Source organism: Giraffa tippelskirchi, chromosome 13 (genome assembly GCF_054371585.1).
Source record: "Giraffa tippelskirchi isolate mGirTip1 chromosome 13, T2T-mGirTip1v1.2.pri, whole genome shotgun sequence".
NCBI classification, from domain to species: domain Eukaryota; kingdom Metazoa; phylum Chordata; class Mammalia; order Artiodactyla; family Giraffidae; genus Giraffa; species Giraffa tippelskirchi.
In genome coordinates this window covers 4,891,589-4,912,198 of record NC_137287.1, presented here as the reverse complement: position 1 = coordinate 4,912,198, position 20,610 = coordinate 4,891,589, and the positions used below count along the sequence as shown (strand labels likewise).

General features: G+C 51.8%; 1 protein-coding gene across 4 annotated transcripts in view; it reads right to left on the bottom strand.

The window, feature by feature from the left end:
* The window catches only part of TRRAP (transformation/transcription domain associated protein), a 92,044-nt gene that overhangs the window by 53,732 nt on the left and 17,702 nt on the right, over positions 1 to 20,610 (bottom strand). For all 4 annotated transcript variants that reach the window (XM_081555720.1, XM_081555721.1, XM_081555723.1 and 1 more), the window contains exons 13-29: positions 20,301 to 20,379; positions 19,529 to 19,763; positions 18,538 to 18,898; positions 18,354 to 18,451; positions 17,736 to 17,930; positions 16,691 to 16,882; positions 14,578 to 14,743; positions 12,577 to 12,833; positions 10,209 to 10,409; positions 7,653 to 7,804; positions 7,026 to 7,225; positions 5,558 to 5,775; positions 5,260 to 5,457; positions 4,208 to 4,468; positions 3,562 to 3,723; positions 1,889 to 1,985; positions 305 to 426 (exon numbers count right to left, since the gene is read on the bottom strand). In XM_081555720.1, the coding sequence (XP_081411846.1) occupies positions 305 to 426; positions 1,889 to 1,985; positions 3,562 to 3,723; positions 4,208 to 4,468; positions 5,260 to 5,457; positions 5,558 to 5,775; positions 7,026 to 7,225; positions 7,653 to 7,804; positions 10,209 to 10,409; positions 12,577 to 12,833; positions 14,578 to 14,743; positions 16,691 to 16,882; positions 17,736 to 17,930; positions 18,354 to 18,451; positions 18,538 to 18,898; positions 19,529 to 19,763; positions 20,301 to 20,379 (3,194 nt within the window). The remainder of the gene's footprint in view (positions 1 to 304; positions 427 to 1,888; positions 1,986 to 3,561; positions 3,724 to 4,207; positions 4,469 to 5,259; positions 5,458 to 5,557; positions 5,776 to 7,025; positions 7,226 to 7,652; positions 7,805 to 10,208; positions 10,410 to 12,576; positions 12,834 to 14,577; positions 14,744 to 16,690; positions 16,883 to 17,735; positions 17,931 to 18,353; positions 18,452 to 18,537; positions 18,899 to 19,528; positions 19,764 to 20,300; positions 20,380 to 20,610) is intronic.

Sequence of the window (20,610 nt, the reverse complement as noted above, 5' to 3'; positions counted from 1 at the left end):
AAAAGTTACAGGGGAAAAAGATACCAGAGTACAACCCGTACTACACAGAACTCAGTCAAGTCTAGCAGCAAGTTTCTGCTTTGTTTGGGAAAATGCAGTGCTAACCAGACAAATCCCAGAAGTTTATGATGAAATGAGGAGGACTGGGCATTCCTGTTTAATTTTTCAAGGGTTCAGGATGACTATGAAATAGAAACGCTATTACACCCCAGGGTGGGATGAACCACAGGCAGGCTTGTGAGATATAGACAAGGTCAGCAGGAGGAGCTCAGTGTGGAACTCCCACCCAGGCAGCCCCACCCACCTTTCTCATGCAGGCTTCTCCCGCCTCCTGGAGCTCGCTGTTGGTTGAATTCAGGGCTTTGAAGAGTGCAGCAATGATCTTCTCTCTGGACTGAGGAAGATAATTGCAGGCCGCAAGCGCATCTTTAGGGAGAGAAAGCAACACGATTTTCATCATTAGCCTGAAAAACGTACAGCAACGTCCTCGTCTAAAGGCTTCACCAACCAACAGACACGTGGGTCACTAAACTTCTTTCCTAATAACCCGGCTTCACAAAAGACAAAAGAATGCATGGCCTTCTACTCCCAGGGTCACCATTATCTATGAGTGACTATTATCTAAGAAGGTAACAGCCTGCCAGAAAGCCCACGATCAATCTTATTGTCCAGATAAATGGAGGGGTGAAAAGAAAAACAATGTGAAAACAAGGGTGAAGGGGGTCCCCAACGACACCCCTGCCCCCAAGATGTCGTCACAGCTGAGGGCACGGCAGACCCGCGGGCACACACGTGCCGCGTTAACAATGAGGGCCGAGGATCAATCTTATTGTCCAGATAAATGGAGGGGTGAAAAGAAAAACAATGTGAAAACAAGGGTGAAGGGGGTCCCCAACGACACCCCTGCCCCCAAGATGTCGTCACAGCTGAGGGCACGGCAGACCCGCGGGCACACACGTGCTGTGTTAACAATGAGGGCCGAGCCGCAGGCTCTGCGATGAAGGAAACGGACACACAGCTCAGCGTCTCTCTGTTATCCATGCCCCAACATGCAGGGGGACCAAAGGCTTTGAAACACAAATATTCTCAGGACACAGGACGTACCTTGAGCCTGTATGTTACAGGTTAGTTAAGCAGTAATGGTCTAGCTCGTGTGAAACGCGTGAGAGGTGCCCCAAGGAGAGGAGCCCCAACAGGAGGGGTGAGAAGACCCCCCGCGGGCCCGCTCACCCTGGCCTGCCATGTCTTGAGCTCCATCCTCAAGTTCTGCCCCTCAGCTCCTCCACCTCTAATTCAAGGAGGATTCTGGCAATACTTCATTAAGTCATTAAGTGTGTAAAAGTCAACAAGAGACACAGTTAACCACTGAGTATTTGTCAAAAAAGAGGCAACGACTGTTTCTGAGTATGAAGCCGAGTGGTGTACTTTCCTAAATTACGTCCAATCCCTGTGCTCAACAATGATGACTGGCATCTTAATGGAAGTCTGGAGACAGCGGGAGGCTCAAACGCTCCTTACTCATGAAGAAGTCTAAAAAGATCTAAACACTTTGATTCAGATGAAAATGGCAAGGTATGAATGGTGTGACGACACTCTTAAACCAGGAAATTAGAGACACACTTTAGAGAAATGTTCAGTTCCCATAAGAGAGCTACAAAGAGTTTACAACACCGTAAAATCCAGTTTATTAGAGAGTAGAATAATTACTTAAATCCTAGCAATCTATGCAGTCCAATGACATTTCATTGTGCAGCCTGATAAATACACCAACAATCTTTTTTTATTCCCCCTTAGAGACCACAGAGAGTCAGAAAAATAAAACAAGGATAGGCCATCGTCCCCTCCACTTCTGTGCCCAGTGACTTGTTTCAGATTTACGTGAACTTACTTAAGGCTGCAATCCGTAAAGGGACAAGTGACGGAAGGCTTTTATAACAGGGCAGCTTTGTTAGAGCCGAATCTTCAGCCTCGCACAAGTTCAAGAGCTGCAAGAGACAGAATGACGTAATTCAGCCTGCTCTCACTGTGAAGACCTCGCAAGTGACAGAACACGACGATCAGCCACACACGACACGATTAACAAACTAAACCCAAACCCCAAAGCACTGAAGTGTCGAAACGTCACTGGGCTTCCTTATTCTACGGCAAAACTCAGTCAACCTCTGTGAAATAAAGGCTTTGGCACTCTCGCACCGGCTCTGATACCATCACGATTTTTCTTTATGCAGAGGGTCACTCTATCTAAATGCAAATTCCACAATGGGGGGACAATGCCTTGTTCAGAGCTGTTTCCCAATGTCTTGGGTCAAGGCCCAAGAAATAAACTCTAGTGTTTCAGCAGTAATACTTTTTCTTTCTTTTCAAACACACAGAAGCATAAGAAGAAAGTATTTTATTGGAAATACTATATAATGCAGATACTCCAGCAGCTAGTCTTCCAGACATTTCACCAAACCAGTACACATTTATATATCTACTGCCTAAAATACTATATATGGTGTTCTATTACCACTTTCCCCTTCTACTGACACCTTGGACAACTTACATAAGGGCTATAACCAAGGTATTTAAGAAAAAAAAATCAAAGCTAGAACACACGATCAATGACCTCATGTCCAACTAAAAACAAGGGACTTAAAAGAATCAAGAGGAAAGTTTTTCCATAGCTGGAAATTCAGACTTGGTGTGGACAAGGAAGAACTTGCTTCCTTATGACTTCTGGCTCAGTTTAGTCTGACTATGCCTCCAGAATACGTCACATCTTGTAACCATTTCAAGTTGGGCTAATCAACAGCCCATTATTAAGTCTAAGTTGATGTCTACGATTCGACTGCGTCTACAGCTAAGTTCCTCTTTAGTGCCGTCTAGCAGCTTCCCACACTGTAACACTGACAGTGACAAACAGGCGGAGGGGCCGTCCACCACTGCCTGTTATATCTCGGGGTCAAGGGGCAAGTCAAGTCCACCAAACAAAACGAGCGCGCAGCAGGGCAGCGCAGCGATGAGAGGCCAGGTTCTAACACGACTGTGGTGGCTCCGGCCTAAGCGCTCCAGCTTACCTGCTCCGGGGCTCTGGGCGTTTAACAAACCCTAAGGCTCAGGTCCTGCACCTTCAGAGAGAGAGTGCTCAGGGTCTATACTTCACATGGTACTGCCAGAGCCAGGTAAGGGCGCTCACGTGAAGTGAGTTCTCAACAGGGCATGGCACACTCAAGTCTGATAAATTCAATCAACTGGGAGCCTGCTGACATGCGTGATAAAGGAGGATGGTGCAGTCTTGGCTCTAAAATGCACCTCAAGGTCCTGAAGAGCGAGGCTCCCCGTGAAGGCTAACAGAGCTCCAAGGACGCAGAAACTCCCCACCTCCCTGGACACCTCAGACACACGTCTGCCTCCTCCCCCGCCCCAGACCTAACACACCTGTGCGGGGGGCCGAGCCAGGCAACGGCCGGCTCCCTGCAGTCATCGCCCCTGCCTCCTCCGGATCCTGCCTGACCCGTCTTCGTGCACAGACAGGCTGCCAGGCACACGTGGGCAACCCCACCCACGCCGGGCCCCTACCTCTGTGTAGAACACCTTGTGCTCCACCACGTTGAGGTCCATCGTGAAGAGCCGGGGCTGCAGCGTGGTGCAGAACGTGTTCCCCTCCATCAGGCCGATCTGGGCGTTGGCGGGCTGGTGCCGTAGCAGGTGCTTCTTAGGGGGGACCATGTCCTGGAGGACCTGGGGGAGGCACGGGGGCGGCACCACTGACCGGCCACCCCTTCAAGAGCAAATACCTCTCATCGCAAGATCCTAAGCCAGTTAGCAATCTGAAAACCGTAACTGAGATCAAGTTATCCCAGACAACCCTGAGTTAGGAAAGGGAGGAGCTACTTCAAACGCGGACGCTGGGTCGTGGAGAGATGCAGTCAGACACATCCCACTCCTTGGGGTCCAGAGCAGCCGCTCTTAAAACAGCAAAAACCAAAACAAGGACGAGACCAGCTTGTGCTCATCAGGCCCAGAAAACCAGCCCCTACCCTTGACAGTCACCAATATGGGCGTTAATATAAGCACGTTGCCGTCTGCAAACCTGAGGTCAGAACGAGCACGTGTAACGGCACTTAGCTCACCAGACACAAAACGACAAATTCCATATCATCAACACTCAAACCTGAAGGAAGAACAAGTCTTCAGAGGTTCTGCCCGGTGACCGAGGCCTCACCTCCTTGTGCGGCTCCATGATCACGGTCACGCTCTTCCCGGTGACCTGGGCCAGCACCTGCAGCGAGTGCATGGCCTGCTTCCTCACGGTGGAGTTCGGGGATGTGACCTCCCGAACCAGGTCGTGGGTCACGTGGTGGAAGGACTTCTCCTGGGCCACCACGATCTCATCCACCTTCTCCTCCTCCTTGAGGGGCGTCGCGCACCTCATCAGAAGCTGCTCCAGGGTGGTCTTGGCCATGGCGACCGCCCCGTTGGAAACCTGCAGGCCAGGGACTCCTTAGCATGAAGGACGGACGCTGCTGCCTACAGCACCGTCTGCACGCCTGCCCGCCCGCCCCAAACGCTGTCACCGGGGGCCCACGCCCCTCACACACCAGCTAAGGTGTCAAGACTGCTTCATGTCGTCCTCAAGGTACTCCGGTAGCTAACCCCGCTGCTTAGAGATCATTTGTTTGTCATTCAGGAAGAAAATATGGATCTAGACTTGATCCTTGTGTTTACCAAACAGATTTAAGCAGGCGATGCCCACCATCTTCTACTTGTTTGTGCTACATTCATAAAGAACGCGGCTCCTACAGGAACTTCTGCAGCAAATGTACTGTTTAACCCGTGGCAGGACTGAGAAGTAGTTTTCCCTTCACGGACCACTGTGTTAGGTCCTTTGGCCAGTGACTGTTTATCAAGACTGACCAGTATTTAGAATCTCAGAGAAAGAGAACCTGGGGGCTGTGATCTGTCCTTTCATTCAAGATGCTGTAGCGAAATCAGAGGATGAGATGGTTACTAGCAACACCAACTCAATGGACGTGAATCTGAGCAAACTCCACGAGATAGCAGAGGACGGGCGGCCTGGCCTGCTGCAGTCCATGCAGGTCACAGAGAGTCAGACATGACTGAGTGACTGAACAACAGCAGCAGTGAAATTTAAGCTTCTAGGAGAGCATGCTTGCAGAACTGTCTCAAACTGTTCCCCAGGCGAATGACCGTCCTGAGCCCGTGTGGTCGGGTCTGGGGCCACCTCCCGGCCCCGTCGACCCCTCTGCTGCCTACCTCGCCCGTCAGGTCCATCATGACGAACAGCAGCGCTTTGAGGAAGGTCTGCTGGTTCTGCAGCACCCAGGTGAGGGGCAGGCGCTCCATGAGGAACTTGATGGACACCACGCCGCCCAGCTTCGCGTACCAGGCCTGCTCGTAGCAGCACGCACACAGGCGCTCCACGATGTAGGAGAAGAGGGGCAGCTGGCATGCCTGGAAGAGAGGCGCACCACGCCACGTGCCACCAGGCCCCGCACCTCGGAGGACGGCTGCCCCCGGGCACAGGCAGCCCCGCCCAGACCTCCCTCCTTACCCGCTCCTTGGAGCCCAGGATGATACTCGCCACGTCGAAGATCACAGCGAGGGCCACCTCCCCAATCTTGCAGAGCTCCTTCTCCTCGTACGCCATACAGATGGCGATGGCGTCAATGAGGACCAAGGGGTCCATCCCTTTGGACCCGTTCTCCTCGCTGTGGAACATGGCGGTGCTGGGCTGGCTGCCCGCCTGGTAGCAAGGGAGCAGGAAAGGGCCTGGGAGGAGAGCGGACGGCAGGCGGGGAAGCTGGGTTAGCTCCACAAACACGCTCCTCCCTCGAACTGCTACCTGTCTCCCTGGAGGTTAGGAATTTAATAAAAGCCAACCCTGGTACTTGACCAACTTCTGTTAAACCGCAATTATTTACAAACTAAGTAGTCATAATGTAACTGACTCCACCATACAGTGTTAACGCTCCGATTTTCTCAGTCACAACTCAAAGACAGAGTTGTCTAAAGTGAGAACCGCAATCAGGTATCTTCATTGAACCAGGCCAAGAGGCACAATGTGGGGATGACTACGGGTTATGCTTAGGACATTCCTGACACACAAACAGGAAGAAGCAAGAGCACCCAGCTACAAAACCCAATCCATGCAGGAGGGTCTGGCAGCAACTAACAACTCATGCCTGGCAGACACCGGCCCGAGGTGAGGTGGGAGTGACGGAAATGCATGCAGGTCTGCCGGAAACACCGGGAAACAAGCTAAGTGTTCAACTGTACGGCGCTGACTGTTCGGACAGTAAGAGTTTGAATAGGGGGGAGTTCTGGGTTCTACAGTTGGGAGAAAACAACCTGTTGATGAGGGTGAGAGGTTTTGAAGACACAAAGTGCTGCTCAAGAGTTCATGCCCACTGACCGGCGCTGGTCTGGGAGCAGCTGCAAAACTGAGGCTGAGTGTTCAGGAACAGCAACGGGTGGTACAGTGACATTTTTACTGTCTTTTGCAAAACCACCAGTCTGCAACGGACTAGAGACACTAACAGAATAGGTCCTTCGGCACCCAGAGCCTGGGAACGCCTGGAGCAGAGGCGAGGAGCGGCCGGGCAGGGGCAAGGCACGGATGAGGGTCCAGGAGCAGACTGAGGAGCTGGGGGACCAGGGCGAGTGGCAATGGAGGCGAGGGGAGGCGGGGCCTGGCAAACACCACCTGGGACAGGGGGCCAGCAGGAGGCATGGCCACACACAGTCACTGTTCTACATGCAGAGGGTCCAAGAGCACTCAGCCCCCGAGACGAAAAACAAAGAGCCAAAACGTTAAACCCACCGTATTAATATTTTATATGTAAAACCAGGTGGCAATTTTCAACTGAATATAGCACCCACTGCTGAAACACCAACTCTCTGTGTCAATGGAATGAGTGGACAGCAGGCAACCCACAGTCCAAAACCAATCAGCCAAATTCAGCTTCTGTGAAACACAAAGTCCCTGAAGACCTCAACCCGGCTCGTCTGGGGTCACTTACCGCACTGCTGGGCGACCGCCACCATCGTGTAGTGGCGGATCAAGCTGGCCACGAAGGGCAGCGCACTTGGCCGCAGGTCTTTAATGACCGCAGACATGAACGCCCCGGTCAGGGCCTGCTCGAACGTCTTCCGGGCTGGGGTGTCCTGCGCTTTGTAGCGATGTGATATGATGACGTTGGGGATGGTCTTTTCTGTAAAGCTGGGCGACAATTAAATTCACTGTCACCACACTTGAGTCCAGAGCTGACGATCCTACCACAAGGGACTTATGTGCAGCTGCACGGGCCTGAGTGACTTCTCTGCTTTAATTTCAGCAACACGTGGAATCTGACGTGACAAGTTTCACGATGCATGTCTACAGCCAACGGGTCAAGATGCACCAAAGGTGCTCTCCCCTAACGTGAGCACGGGCCAACGACTCAGAGAAACCAGAGACTAACTCTCAAGCACCCAAGTTCGTTCCATTTTCTCTAAAAGAGAAGCATAGCTGGGCAGACAGCGTGTCCTTTTCCTCACCTGAAGGAACACTTCCAACACTGAGAGAACTGGGAGGCACCCCCACCCCTAATGCTCTGAAACAAGATACACGGCCCGTCCCAGTGCAGGGCACTGAGTCAGCAGCATACTTAGGGTGGGCCAGGAGCTGGTAGAGAGCGTGTTTGTTGTCCTCCAGACTCATCATCGCCACCAGGAAGCATTTGATCACTTCCCACGCCTGCCTCCGGTAGTAGGGCTCGGTGTTGGCGCTCTTCAGGCAGTCTAGAGCCGTTTCAATGGCCTGTGGCAAAGAAGCACAGCAACTGCGGTTTGTGCTGAAATCGTGATTCTGAAAAGCCTTCGCTGGAGGCATGAGCAGTGCCCAGAAGCAGCTTGATGCACGTCCGCCCTTGGAACAGAGGGCTGCAGACAGGCGAGCAGGTTTCACCAAATGAAGCCTCCAGAGGCGGCAATGGATGCGGCTCAAACCGAAATGTAAACCAGGGTTTACTGATTTCGTGCTTAAACAACCGATGGGAAATTCCAGAAATTAAGTGAGCTCAGAAGGACTCCTGTGGCACATTTGCTGGATTAAACTATAATCTGAGTCGTCTCAGTTTAAAACTGAGATGACTTTCCTAAGGTTTAACTAATTTCTTCAAAAAGGGTTTACTTCATTTTTTCAGAAAACCTACACAGCTTCATACACGTCTTATCCTACCCCTTAGATGGACCAGGAAGGCAGGGAAGGAAGGATCACACACAAAAACACTCCAAGTCTCAGATGCTAATATTAAAGGTACTTACACACCTAGAAATCAAAGACCTAATTTGTATTGAAGTCTCATTCAGACCCAGTGTGGGGAGCCAGGGAGGGGCTGACGGGACAGGCTGGCCCTCCAGACGCAGGCCGGCCTCTCCCTTCCTCACCCCCGGCTCTGCAGAGACTGCAGAACTGCCCCTTCCCTGCGGCCTGTGACCCGCTCAGCACTACATCATAAACCACAGAGGGGGAACTGTTATCTTAGAGGATCAGCATAACCTACAAGCCGATTACCTGTCCCCTCCCCACCCAAGAAAGGACTGTCGGGTGTGCCAAAAGCAACTGCTGTCATGTGAACCCGCGGCGCTGGGCCTGGCCCTTCCCTGCCGCCTCCTGCCAGGGCCCTCAGGTGCCACCTGCTGGGAAGGGCCTCCAGGAGCAGCATGGGATCTCTGGAAGGACCAGGGAGGCGTGTCTTCACTATCTGGTTTCTTCCATGCTTTAGCTGCTTGGGGGCAAAACTACTTCTAAAGGGATCTTCTTTCTAAAGGGCTCTGCTTAGTCTATGCGGAGGTCAAGTGAAAAATCATAGTTTGTATTCTAATGCCAACTCTGCACTGACAAGGCTAAAGCAAACAGAATCCTAACTTAAGGAAATTATCTAAGACGTGGGAACTGGCTGGATTCACAGTGTTCAAGGTAAATCAGAATTTTAATCATCTTTTCTTACAAGGAAACTAGTGTTTATTTGGCAAGTACTTCGATAAAGGTTGAGATGAGGAGCTGAGATTAAAAAGGGTAACACGTCTGTGGGGCAGCGCTGGGGGAGGGAGAGAGACTGTGTGTGCTTGAGAAAGTGGGGGGAGAGGCTGGGTGGGGGGCAGGTGGATGGAGAGAAGACCCCAGAAACGACTCCAGAGAGACACTACCCACAGTGGGCACCTTTCCTCACAAGTGGTCAGTCAGGTCTGGCTCCAAAAACAAACCAAAAAACCCACAGACACTGCTGCTGTGTGTCCACCTCCCACATGGACAGCGGAGTTCTAACACGCAGGCAGGGCTCTGAGGGGGCCCGGCCAGGTCCAGGCTGCAGGGAGCTCGGGGGCCCGGCCAGGTCCAGGCCTGCAGGGAGCTCGGGGTCCCAGCCAGGTCCAGGCCTGCAGGGAGCTTGGGGGCCCAGCCAGGTCCAGGCCTGCAGGGAGCTCAGGAGCCCGGCCAGCGTGCGGCTCACTGAAACGGCCGAGTCACTCGGACACACGCCAGAGGGTGCGGCAAAACCCTTCCCCAAAATGCCCACTATGTTAACGGCTAGGTAAGGAGTCTGAAATTACATGGTATCAAAAGCTGCAAAGCAGGCAGCGAGGGCTGGTTCTGTAATAAAAATGGCAAAGTCGAATGAGACCACACGGACTGTAATAAATACGACCTTGCGTATGCGAGGCCCAGAGGGGTCAGTGAGGTGAGGGGTCAGATCTCAGTAAGGGTCAGGCAGAAGCGGCTAAGTGACTGCAACACGCTGGGCGCCGTCTGCTGGTTTTGACAGAGCCGCCCCCGGAGGGAGGCCGGGAGGAAAGTGGGTAGCCAGGAGCGAGGGGTGAGACAGGGACGGGATCAGCCTGGTTCTACGTCACCCTTGATGAGACACCCGCTGAGCATCAGAGCGGACGAAGGGCAAGGGTGAGGCGGGTGGAGCAGCACCTCCCGCCCGTCGGGAAGGACGGCCCTGTCCAGGGCGCAGGTCCTCAGCGACTGGCCTCCGGGCGGCAAGGAAGGCCCTCGCCAGCCAAGCTGGGCCCCAGCAAGCCTTGTTGCTCTTTGAGTTAAGAAATTCCCACTCCAAAGGGACTGGTTCTGCTTCCATGTTTCTGAACAGAAATTAAACGTCTTAAAACGGAACTTGCAGTCTCTTTTTTAAGACGCTCCCAGAGACGCGCGCAGTTACCTTCTCCATCGGGAGCTGAAGGGACGCTTTACAGTCGGAGAACTCCACTGTGACGCTGGGGCCCTGAACCTCGGTCACGACGTACAGCAGCTTCTGGGACTCCTTGAGCATCTTCCTGTTACTGCCGCCGAACTTGCCAAGGACGCGGTAGGCCACATGCGAGATGCTGTCCGCAGGGTTGCGTAAGGTACGCCACAAAGCCTGCAAGTCAGCGCCCGTCTGTTACCCTCCGAGGCGACACGCTCCCGCGATCCCCAGCCCCAACTCAAAAGCTCTGGAAGGACAGCACGGCGAAGACTCCCCTCCCCTCGGCCCCCCAGACACTCGGCTCCCTGTCTGGGGGACACCGGTATTAGTCTTTTGTGTGTCCTCCCGAGAAACTGAACGCCTTTACAGAAAACGTACATATAAATGCTCTTCTGTGTTCCTGGAATACAAATGGTAGCAAGTCAGCAACAGCGTAGAGCTCAGAGGCAAGAAAACTAAGCAACACACTGCTTGGATGGACATCCACCATGGGCTGGGGGAGCAGACAGGAAAACACATTTGCTGGGAAAGTCCTTGACCCTGGGTTAGATGGAGTGTTCTCAAATTTTTACTGCTATTAGGTTTTATAACTTATAAACATGATACCTGAATTTCCTTCTACATTTCAAATCTGTTGAGAAAGGATGGTGAAGAGGGAACACGGATTGTAAAGGGACCAGCGTTACAGAAAAAACGAGTTACTGGGTACCTTGTACTCACAGTTAGTATAAAGAACAGAGAGGCACTCAACTGTTTCAAGAAGGCAATGGCACCCCACTCCAGTGCTCTTGCCTGGAAAATCCCATGGACGGAGGAGCCTGGTGGGCTGCAGTCCACAGGGTTGCAAAGAGTCAGACACAACTGAGCAACTTCACTTTCAGTTTTCACTTTCATGCATTGGAGAAGGAACTGGCAACCCACTCCAGTGTTCTTGCCTGGAGAATCCCAGGGACGGGGGAGCCTGGTGGGCTGCCGTCTATGGGGTGGCACAGAGTCAGACACGACTGATGCGACTTAGCAGCAGCAGCGACTGTTAAAAAACTCTGTTTTCCAAACTGTTTCACTGACATCATCATAAATACTGAAAACTGCCGCAGCTCACTATTTAAATCTATTTTCTTACACATCCTCTGTAACAAGGCCAAATATTAGTGTCTAGTGATCGTCGATATAAAATCTTGGAACTCTTCTTTAAGCAAAATTCCAGTTTTTCTTATATTCCTGTTGGCCCACTCAAAGCCTGAGCACCGCGGGAGAGGGGCGTCTACTCACCTCCCCAGGAGGGGGCGGCCTGGGAACAGGGGTCCAGTCTCCCACCCTTGCACAGGGACTCAGCGGGCTGGCAGGCCTCTGCCAGCAGTCTGGCAGGCGGGAAGAAGCAAGCAGTGGCCCTGACCGGTCTCTCCCTCGGCCTGTTCTGCTCACAGAAGGGCAAGAGGCCCCAGAACCCAGCCCTGCCTCCTCTTCCCACACGGTGCTCACCCAGGCTAGGGTCAGGCCCAGGGCCAGCCTTCCAGAACCAACAATCCTGCTCTCTGGCCAGGCCTCCAAATGACTGGCCTTGTCGGCTCCCTCCCAACCTCTTGGCCATCTTCTCCCGCCTAGATGGAGCCTGAGACTTAAACTGTGGCATCGGCAGGCGAGCGCAGGTCACTGCCTCGTACCCACTGTCCGGAGACCCTGCATCTCAGGAGTGACTGCGTGCCCATCACAGAAGCTGGCACTCAGACCCTGACTTGGGGCCAAACGCTCTCCGCTCAAGGGGGAGTGAGCAAGCAACAGGCAGCCCTGACCTCCAACATTCACCAACCACAGTACAAATCACCATCAGCAAAACACAAGGGGACGCCCCCACACATGACAAAGCTCTAAGGACCACAAGACATAACAGGGGTTCAAACCCGCCTGTCTCATCTGCTGTTTCCTCCAGGGGTGGCCAGACGGCTCTCTCTCTACCACAAGGGGAACCTCTGCACTGTGTAACTCTGGAACCCCCGGATAGACAGAGTGTCTCCCTGGAAACCGCAGCAGCCAGGTAACGCCTGTCTTCCCAAGCCATCAACCACACAAGAATGCGACGCTGCGAGAGCCTTCCGAGAAGGGAGCGACGATGCCAAACAAGTATCCCCTCGACCCTCGTGGTGTTTCCCCACATCACTTCGTAGGCCAGAGCCCCACGCAGCCAGGTGAAGGCTACATCGGTAGTCCAGCAGAGAGCGAGCCCAGCGCTCCGCACGGCGAGCTAGCTCGCCTCTGAAAGGGACTGCCCGGCGGCCCGGGAAGGAGGCGGATCCCGGAGCCTGTGGCGCCCTCTGCCGGCGGCACAGGGACGCGCACTCACCTGCATGAGCTCGGCGCGCACCGGCTGGATGTGGTCGTACAGGAAGTCGGGCTGCAGGTTGTCCACACACAGCTCCAGCGTCCGCAGGCCTTGGCTGACCAACGTCTGAGAGCCGTTGAGCGCCGACACCAGGGGGTCCATGAGCATGGGCAGGTAGGGCAGGAGCGAGCTCAGCCGCACGGGCACCGTGAGACACAGCTCCACGAACAGGTCCTTCATATGCTGCTTGTGCAGGCCACTCTGCAGCATGTTGAGCCCTGCGTGTGGACGTCAGCACGTGGAGCCCTGCACGTGGGGGACGGTACCGCCCAAGTGCACCCGGGCAACGCACAGAATAGCCGGCCCGCTCTTTCTGTAAACATCCGCCTCAAGACAGAATTGCACCTTAAGAGTTACAGTTCCTGCACCTACCCTGTAACTGCACCCGAGGCCTCTTCCGTCTACCATGTGACAACAGCAGGCTGCTGGATGTAGTCAGTTTAGGTTGTGATGAATTTTATTTAATGTTGATTGAACTAACGTTAAGGACTAATTAATGCTACACAAGGTATTTAACATCATGTTCTCCAGTGAATAAGCCCAATCTAGAAAGAAACTGACTCCAACGTGACATGTTCATCTCAACTCTGAGGCTTACAAGCTTGCATGTCATTTCCAGGTTTCCAGTAAACCACAGCTGATGTTTACGCTTTAAAATAAACTTAAAAACAAAAAATCCACTTCTGGATTTTGTGAGAGGAGCTTCCTTCTTATCAACTCACAGCCCCATACACTCTTCACGATGGTAACTGAGTATTTACTGAGCCCCTCTCCTGAAAAACGTCAGATGTGGGCCTGCCCACAGAATCTGAGAGACAGCCGGGAAGAGAAGAGCAGGGCGCAGCGCCCCCCGAACAAGGCGTGTCCCAGGCAGCCGAAGCTAAAGAAAGAGGGGCCGTGAGGCAAGGCGACACACAGCAGTCGCACCAGACTCAGAACCCAAAGGAGACGGGAGACAAGGAGAGAAGCCAGGCCCAGCTCCCAGGAGGGCATGTGCTTGAACAAAACAGGTGGGGTGAGAAGGCAGGCTGGGAAGTGCAGGCAGGGCCCTGAGACCGACCGGAGCAGAGGGCGCAGGCTGAGGAGGCCTGGAGTCGGGCCAAACACAGACAACACAGCCCGCCTACGGGCCTCCTTAAGCACCTGCCGGGGGACTTAGGGCCACGTCACCTTCAACGTGGAGGAGGGCATGGCACCCCACTCCAGTATTCTCGCCTGGAGAATCCCATGGACGGAGGAGCCTGGCGGGCTACAGTCCGTGGGGTCAGAGAGTCGGATGCGACTGAGCAACTGACACCGCCTCCAGCATGCTCGAGGATTTCCCAGGTGCCTTCTGGGCACACTATGCTACAGATGGCTTCGCTCAAAAGAATTTATAAAGAAAATACAGAAGAAGATTCAATCCCTTGCCAAGAGCTCAGCCTTAACAAAACAACAACAAAAATTCCTAGGACAGTGTGTCCACTCAGCTCATACCTGTGAATATTCACTGGTCTCAAGATCCCCTTTAGCTATAAGCCTTGAAAGCATTCCTAATGGACAGGAATGAAAGACTCCTGTCTATGCACCTTAGCAACTAAATAAACACACAAACATATTCTTGTGTATTTTTATGTATTATACGTATGGCTTATACCAGCTTTATAACTTGTTTTTTGCCCTCTTGTTCTCTTTCAATCTAGAGACCCCTGACCTTACTAAACCACGCTCTAAAACTGCTTCACAAATGCTACAAAAATGTCGTAACTGGGGTCAACGAAGACCTTCCCACTCCCAATCAATTCTGAGCAGAGAGACGTACCCACCCCTTTAAAGCTCAAGACACAGGGACAGACGCATACACACACACACACACACACGTCCCCTCGCCATGACCAGTGCAGAGGAGGAACCCCAGCAAACAAGGTCGGCCAAAACCCCCGCGCGCGCAAAGACAACAGCCACCGGGATCACTGCTCTGACCTTGCAGCAGGTTGGGTAGGAGAGGCAGGAATTCCTGATACAGGAGATCGTGGCTCCCGCCCCCAATGGAGCGGAACAAGGCCCGCAGCAGCAGGAAGTAGTTGTAGGGCTCTTTGGCCGTCTGGGCGAGCTCCATCGAGCTGTTGACGATCTTGTGCAGGTGAGGCTGCAGGACAGAGAAAAAGCAGGTTAACAGGCTCCGAAGGGAGGGGGGTCACTGCACAGAGGGAGGAAGGGAAGGTCATCCTGATGAACTTACTCCAAAAAGAAAAACCAGACAGAACCTTTCCAACTTTTATTTGACTCAAATTAATTTCTCTTAAAATACAGGTAGTTTTCCACCCAGTTTGGCTGTGAAAGAAGCATTTCCTAGGTTCCTATCTCACCACTGATACGTAGGTAAGGGATGCTGCACAGATGCTTTGCAGCAGGACCTGGAGGGCCTGTTGGCTCCACAGTTCTTGTGAACAGTCCCTCCTTCCTAAGACTAAATAATCAAACAAGATGAAAGAAGCCGGTCTCTTAATAACTATCAAAATACAAAAAGCAACCCAAAGGCACTGAAACTTCACTACCAATCACATACTACACACGCCAAGTTGGGAAGAGCCTCAAAAGACATTCGAGATCATAACATTTTAGAAGACTTGATCAAAAAATCTGTTCATAAATATTTATTTACTTCAAAAAAGCATTTTATTAGCTTAAAGTTTAATGAACAGCTTAAAACAGGCTAGCTTTTTATGTTGTACTTCAACTCCTAGTTTTGACACGTGACAGGTTAAGTTTGATGTGAGTTTTTCCTGCAGGTGCATTTAAAGTGAACTGGGAACTGCAAACTATCGGTATACTCATTTGTAATTGTATCTGGCATTTCTTTCTTTCTTCTACAGATAAATCATCTCTGTTAGTCTCAAGACAAAGCATTCTATCAAACTCTTCTGTGAATATCTCTCCAACGATATTCAGACACCTCATCATTAGACCTGTCTGTGAGGTTTTATTCTTTTTTGTTGGTAGCTGGTTTATACAGTTGTCCCCGAGGTTGGCAAAAATTGAATTATTTGAAGATATTGAATTATGTGGACAAAGAACACAAATACTTTATATCTTTCTGAAAGTTTGTCTTTTTATACTAACGCAAAAGTAACGTCAAGGTTGTTGATAACTGATTTCTACGTAACTGAAAAAGTGGAGGAAACTGTCTCATACAAGCACAGATTACTGGTGCTTTATGTCACATTTAATTCAGAAGAAAATGGATCTCCTTTACATTCTCAAACTTTCCCCTACAGGAAAACGTCTCTCTTCAGACAGAACTGATAATACTCAGCTTTCTGGAGAAACTAAAATATCCTGCCATCAGTAGAAGAGAATTTTGATAAGGTTTTTGTTCCATGAGCTGTCTTCAGTGGCTGCTGTAAGCACGCACTGGCTTCTGCCATTTGCTGGAATCAAGTAACTGCTGAGATACCGACATGTACAGGATTAATCACGCAGAAGAGTGCGTCAGGAAACACATCGCTCCCGGACAGCCTTAATAACGGGACACAAATTGGCTACAGTCCTTGATTCAGAGGAAAAACGAACAAACAGTGCTGAAATGGGGTGTTTGTGTGCCGAACACAAGAAGATACGGACACAGACACGATGTGCTAGGAGAGAAGGGGATGTGACGGGAGCTGTTCAACAGCCACCGCTTCTCGGCAGATCTGAGAGGTCAGACGTTCCTTCCTCTTCTATTCTTTCGTGTCACTCGATTTTTTCTTTTTTTAAAAGAACACGATGTGCTCCTACCCTACTTGTGTGGTTCATGTAAGAAATGACTTCAAAAATGAAAATCAGCGGTGCCAAGACTACTGACGAGCCCTGCTAGTAAGAGTCCCCACGTGTTCCTCCCGGGTCAGCGGACAACCAGAAGCAGCTCTGCTTTAAAACACCTGCAGTGTTTTCCACACTTGGCTCCAACTGGTTGTAAACATTTATTAATTCAATATTATTGTGTTTGAAAATATAAAGAGCCACTCCAGTTTCAGCTCAAGAGGAAAAGTATTGAAAAACAACAATGACAAAAAACCCCCAAACGCAACGTGCGGCCTGGGTCTAACTCTACCTTCAGCATTTGTTCGTTTTCAGCTGCGAAGAGGGAGACAGAGCCAAAGACCAACTTGAACAGCTTGAGATACAGGTTGGAGAGCTCGACGTTGGAGCCCATCTCCGGCAGGCGGTCCAGGAGGTACTCCACCAGGATCGTAGCGAACAGAGCAGAGGTAGTAGGGTTTGCCAGGAAGGAATTGGCAACAATCTGTTCAAACGAGAAACGCACGTGACAAAAATCACCCCGTCCACAAAGTGGCTCCAACAAAAAGCAATCAACTTTTCAAAATTACAAAATCAAATCTGTATCAGACACTCCCAGACATGAACTATCCACCAAAAGAAAAAAAAAAAACCCCACCAAAATCGACTTTTTGAGTGCTACGTGTAACAGTTCACTTTAAGAATTCAAATCTGTCATTTCATCCTCACTGTCAAATACCAAGAGCCTACATCTAACATACCTAATTTCTACTATGAAAGGAACTGCTCCAAAATACCTTGCGCTTTTGAAAATACTTTTTTTTCTTACTATGGCCTAACAGTTCTCTTTATGAACCATAAAGAAAGCTGAGCACTAAAGAATTGATGCTTTTGAACTGTGGTGTTGGAGAAGACTCTTGAGAGTTCCTTGGACTGCAAGGAGATCCAACCAGTCAATCCTAAAGAAAGTCAGTTCTGAATATTCTTTGAAGGACTGATGCTGAAGCTCCAATACTATGGCGACCTGATGCTAAGAACCGACTCACTGGAAAAGACCTTGATGCTGGGCAGGATTGAAGGCAGGAGAAGGGGGCGACAGAGGATGAGTTGGTTGGATGGCAACACCGACTAGATGGACATGTGTTTGCGAAAGCTTAGGGAGCTGGTGATGGGCAGGGAAGCTTCGTGTGCTGCAGTCCATGGAGTCGCAAAGAGTCATACACCACTGAGTGACTAAAATCAACAGTTCTCTATAAATTTTGCTCTACAAGCACTATCCTTAGGCATGTTACTTAGAAATAAAAGGAATACCAAGTATTCAACACATGTTTAAAGAACGTAAGAAAGGAGTGTCGTACCTGAAGAGCGTAATTTTTTGAGATTCTTTCCACCATATAAGGGACTGTGGTTTGAAAGATTTCTTTAAATGTCAGCGGGTTCATCATGGTGAAGACACCAGCAAAGTGCTCCAGCACCTCCTTCTCTTCCTTCATCCTCACAGTTTGGCAGTTTGCTACTCGGATATATGTCTGTCCATTTCCTGCTATCTGGACCTTGCACAGGGAAAAAAACCACACGGGAATCAAAACCGAAGTCTCTCTGAACATATTCCATTTCATAACCAGATCAGCTGCACACTCAAGAGTACCCGAACTAGAAAACAAATGTGTACTGCCCACCCCATCTTCTAAATTCTCTTATTCTCACCTAAAATTTACAAAAAAACCCACCTTTGTTAGCAGTCACAAATTCAGTAAAATTAAATCTCATTTCTACTGCATTCCCTTTATACCATCTGCCCTCAAAATACACTGACATGAGAATTCTCACCATCGACGCAACCCTGTGCTACAGAACAAACTCAACCCGGGAACATCAATACCGCAGACCATCAGAACCGTAACAGGCTTGTGAGACCCTTTCTGTCACCCGCACCTTAATTCTAAGAGGAACCTGGCCTGAGGGCACTGTCTTACCTGATAAATATCTAAAGCCTGCATTGCGTACTTGACAAGCTTGATGTAAATCTGAGTCTCTTTGGGCTGTAACTGCTTGTTGGGAATGAACTGAGCTTCTGGAAGAGAGAGGGCAAAGTAAGTTACTGGGAGCAACACCCAGTCTGGGAAGAACACCATCTAAGCGACTCAGGAGTGGGATTACCACCAGGAGCTTTACACGACGTTATGCCCCACGTGATGGTCTTGACGCCGCACACCAGGGTTTTGACCAGACTCCGGCAGTCCGTGACCTGGAACGTCTGCTTGTCCTCCTTGTCCTTCTCGCCTTGCTTCTCAAAGGGCGGCACAGGGGCTGGAGTGCCAGGGGTGGCGGGGGCGGGCGGCGGGGGCGGCGGCGGGGCGGGGGTGGGGGCAGGGGAAGGGGCCGGGCCCGGGGCTGCGGGGGCCGCGGGCCCTCCGGGCAGCGCTGCCTCCACGGCCCCGAGCTCAGACTGAGGCCTGCACTTCTTAAAAACAGCAGAGAGCTGGTACCGCGCGATGGTGTGGAACTTGAGGACAAACACCTGTCAGGAAGGGAAAGTGGGAGGCAGACCACAGTCACTCTTCACCAGGCCAAGCACCCATCCAGAGGACAGGTCAGACTCTCTGCAGCCAGTTGCTGGAGTCGCTGCTTCCCTCTCGAGATACTAGAGGAACTTCCTCCGGGAAGAAGCGGAGGGTGACCGGCCTGATGAGCAGGGCCGGGACGCACCCTGGGACCGCTCCGTGACCCACACTGCCCACCCCTGACCCAGCACCGGACACCTCCCTAGAGACGTTCACGGACAAGGGAGCGCTGGGCTACACGGCGTCGCAGAAAACACCGCTCCAGACTGCCCGCCAAGAGAGCACTGAGTGGGCCCGTGGTTGCCTCCCTCAGCCCTGACAGTCCTAGGAGGCGGCCCGTGGCTATCCCGGGCAGGGGACGAGCAGACCAGCAGAGAAGGTCCAGCATCTCACCCAGGACCCTGGGATAGTTGATGAGGGAGTGGGGACTTGAACCCAGGGAGTCTCAACACCCAGGCCCCAGCTTGGCAACCAGGCGGCCGTGAACCGCTGGTAAAGCGCTCACGTGAGCGCACAGCGCCAGGCGGGGGAGAAGGTGTGTGTCGGGCGGGGGGGCGCGGGGTACGTGGGGCGGGGGGAGCCGGCACCTCCAGCATCCGCATCAGCACGTCCCGCCCGTTGCCGCTCTCCTGCTCGCTCTTGGAGCGGATGCAGTCCACCAGGTTCAGCAGGAGCTTGCAGGACATGGTCTGGATGCTGCTGGGCAGCGACTCGTCGTCAATGTTCTTGGCGAACAGCTGGACGGCGAGGGAGAGGTCGCTGAGGGGCAGGTGCTGGCGGACGTGGTGCACAAGGTCGGCCAGCGTGCTGTAGGCGAGGGGCCTGCGGGCAGAGACCTCCGCTAGTGCGGCCCCGGCGGCGGGACAGCTGGTCTGCGCACACTGCGCCCGGTCCTGGGTTCCCCATTACCTCCTCCCAGCTATAGGATTAAAAGACTCCAGCCTTGTCTTACTGCTTCAACCTTTACTTTCTAAGTTGAAAAACATGGTTACCTTCATGCACATAAGTGTATCTCCATGTTTATACCATCACACCTGGTTAACCTGAGCAGAACCACCTACAGCTGAGCCCTGCTGCTCAAATACAAACAGCCTGTCAATTAGTAACTCACAGGTCATGTGTCACATTTCCTACTTACAAAACAAAAACACTTAACACTAGTCAAATAGTTCTACCTACAGTGTAAATCAAGACAGTGACTCTGATTCAGCCAAGGCACATAAAGCAAACCAAGGCGTTTCTGAAACTTCCTGCAATTCTCAATCCAATGGGAGAGGAAAGGCCCACAGCCCACACTCATGGAGACGCTCCTGACACAGTGCCAGGTCCCTGGCCCCAGCGCTGGCTTTATCATCATACCTGAGAGTCTCCCGAGCAGTGTATCCTGAGCCAATCAGAATGGATTCGTCAAACAGCTTGTCCATGCAAGGAATGAACTCTGGAACACAAACATCCATTGCCTCCATCACCAACCAGGCCAGGTGGGCAGCAAGTCCCTTAACAGTACTTTCACAGGAGCCGCTCTGCACCAACAAGCCACCCAGATTTGGGAGAGCGGGGAGGAGGGGCGCACATGCTGCTTCTAAGATGCTGGTTTTGCTGGGCCACGCCAGCCACGTGCCTCACACACAGAGCCAGAGATAAACCACGCGCCTCGTGTCCTCGGCGG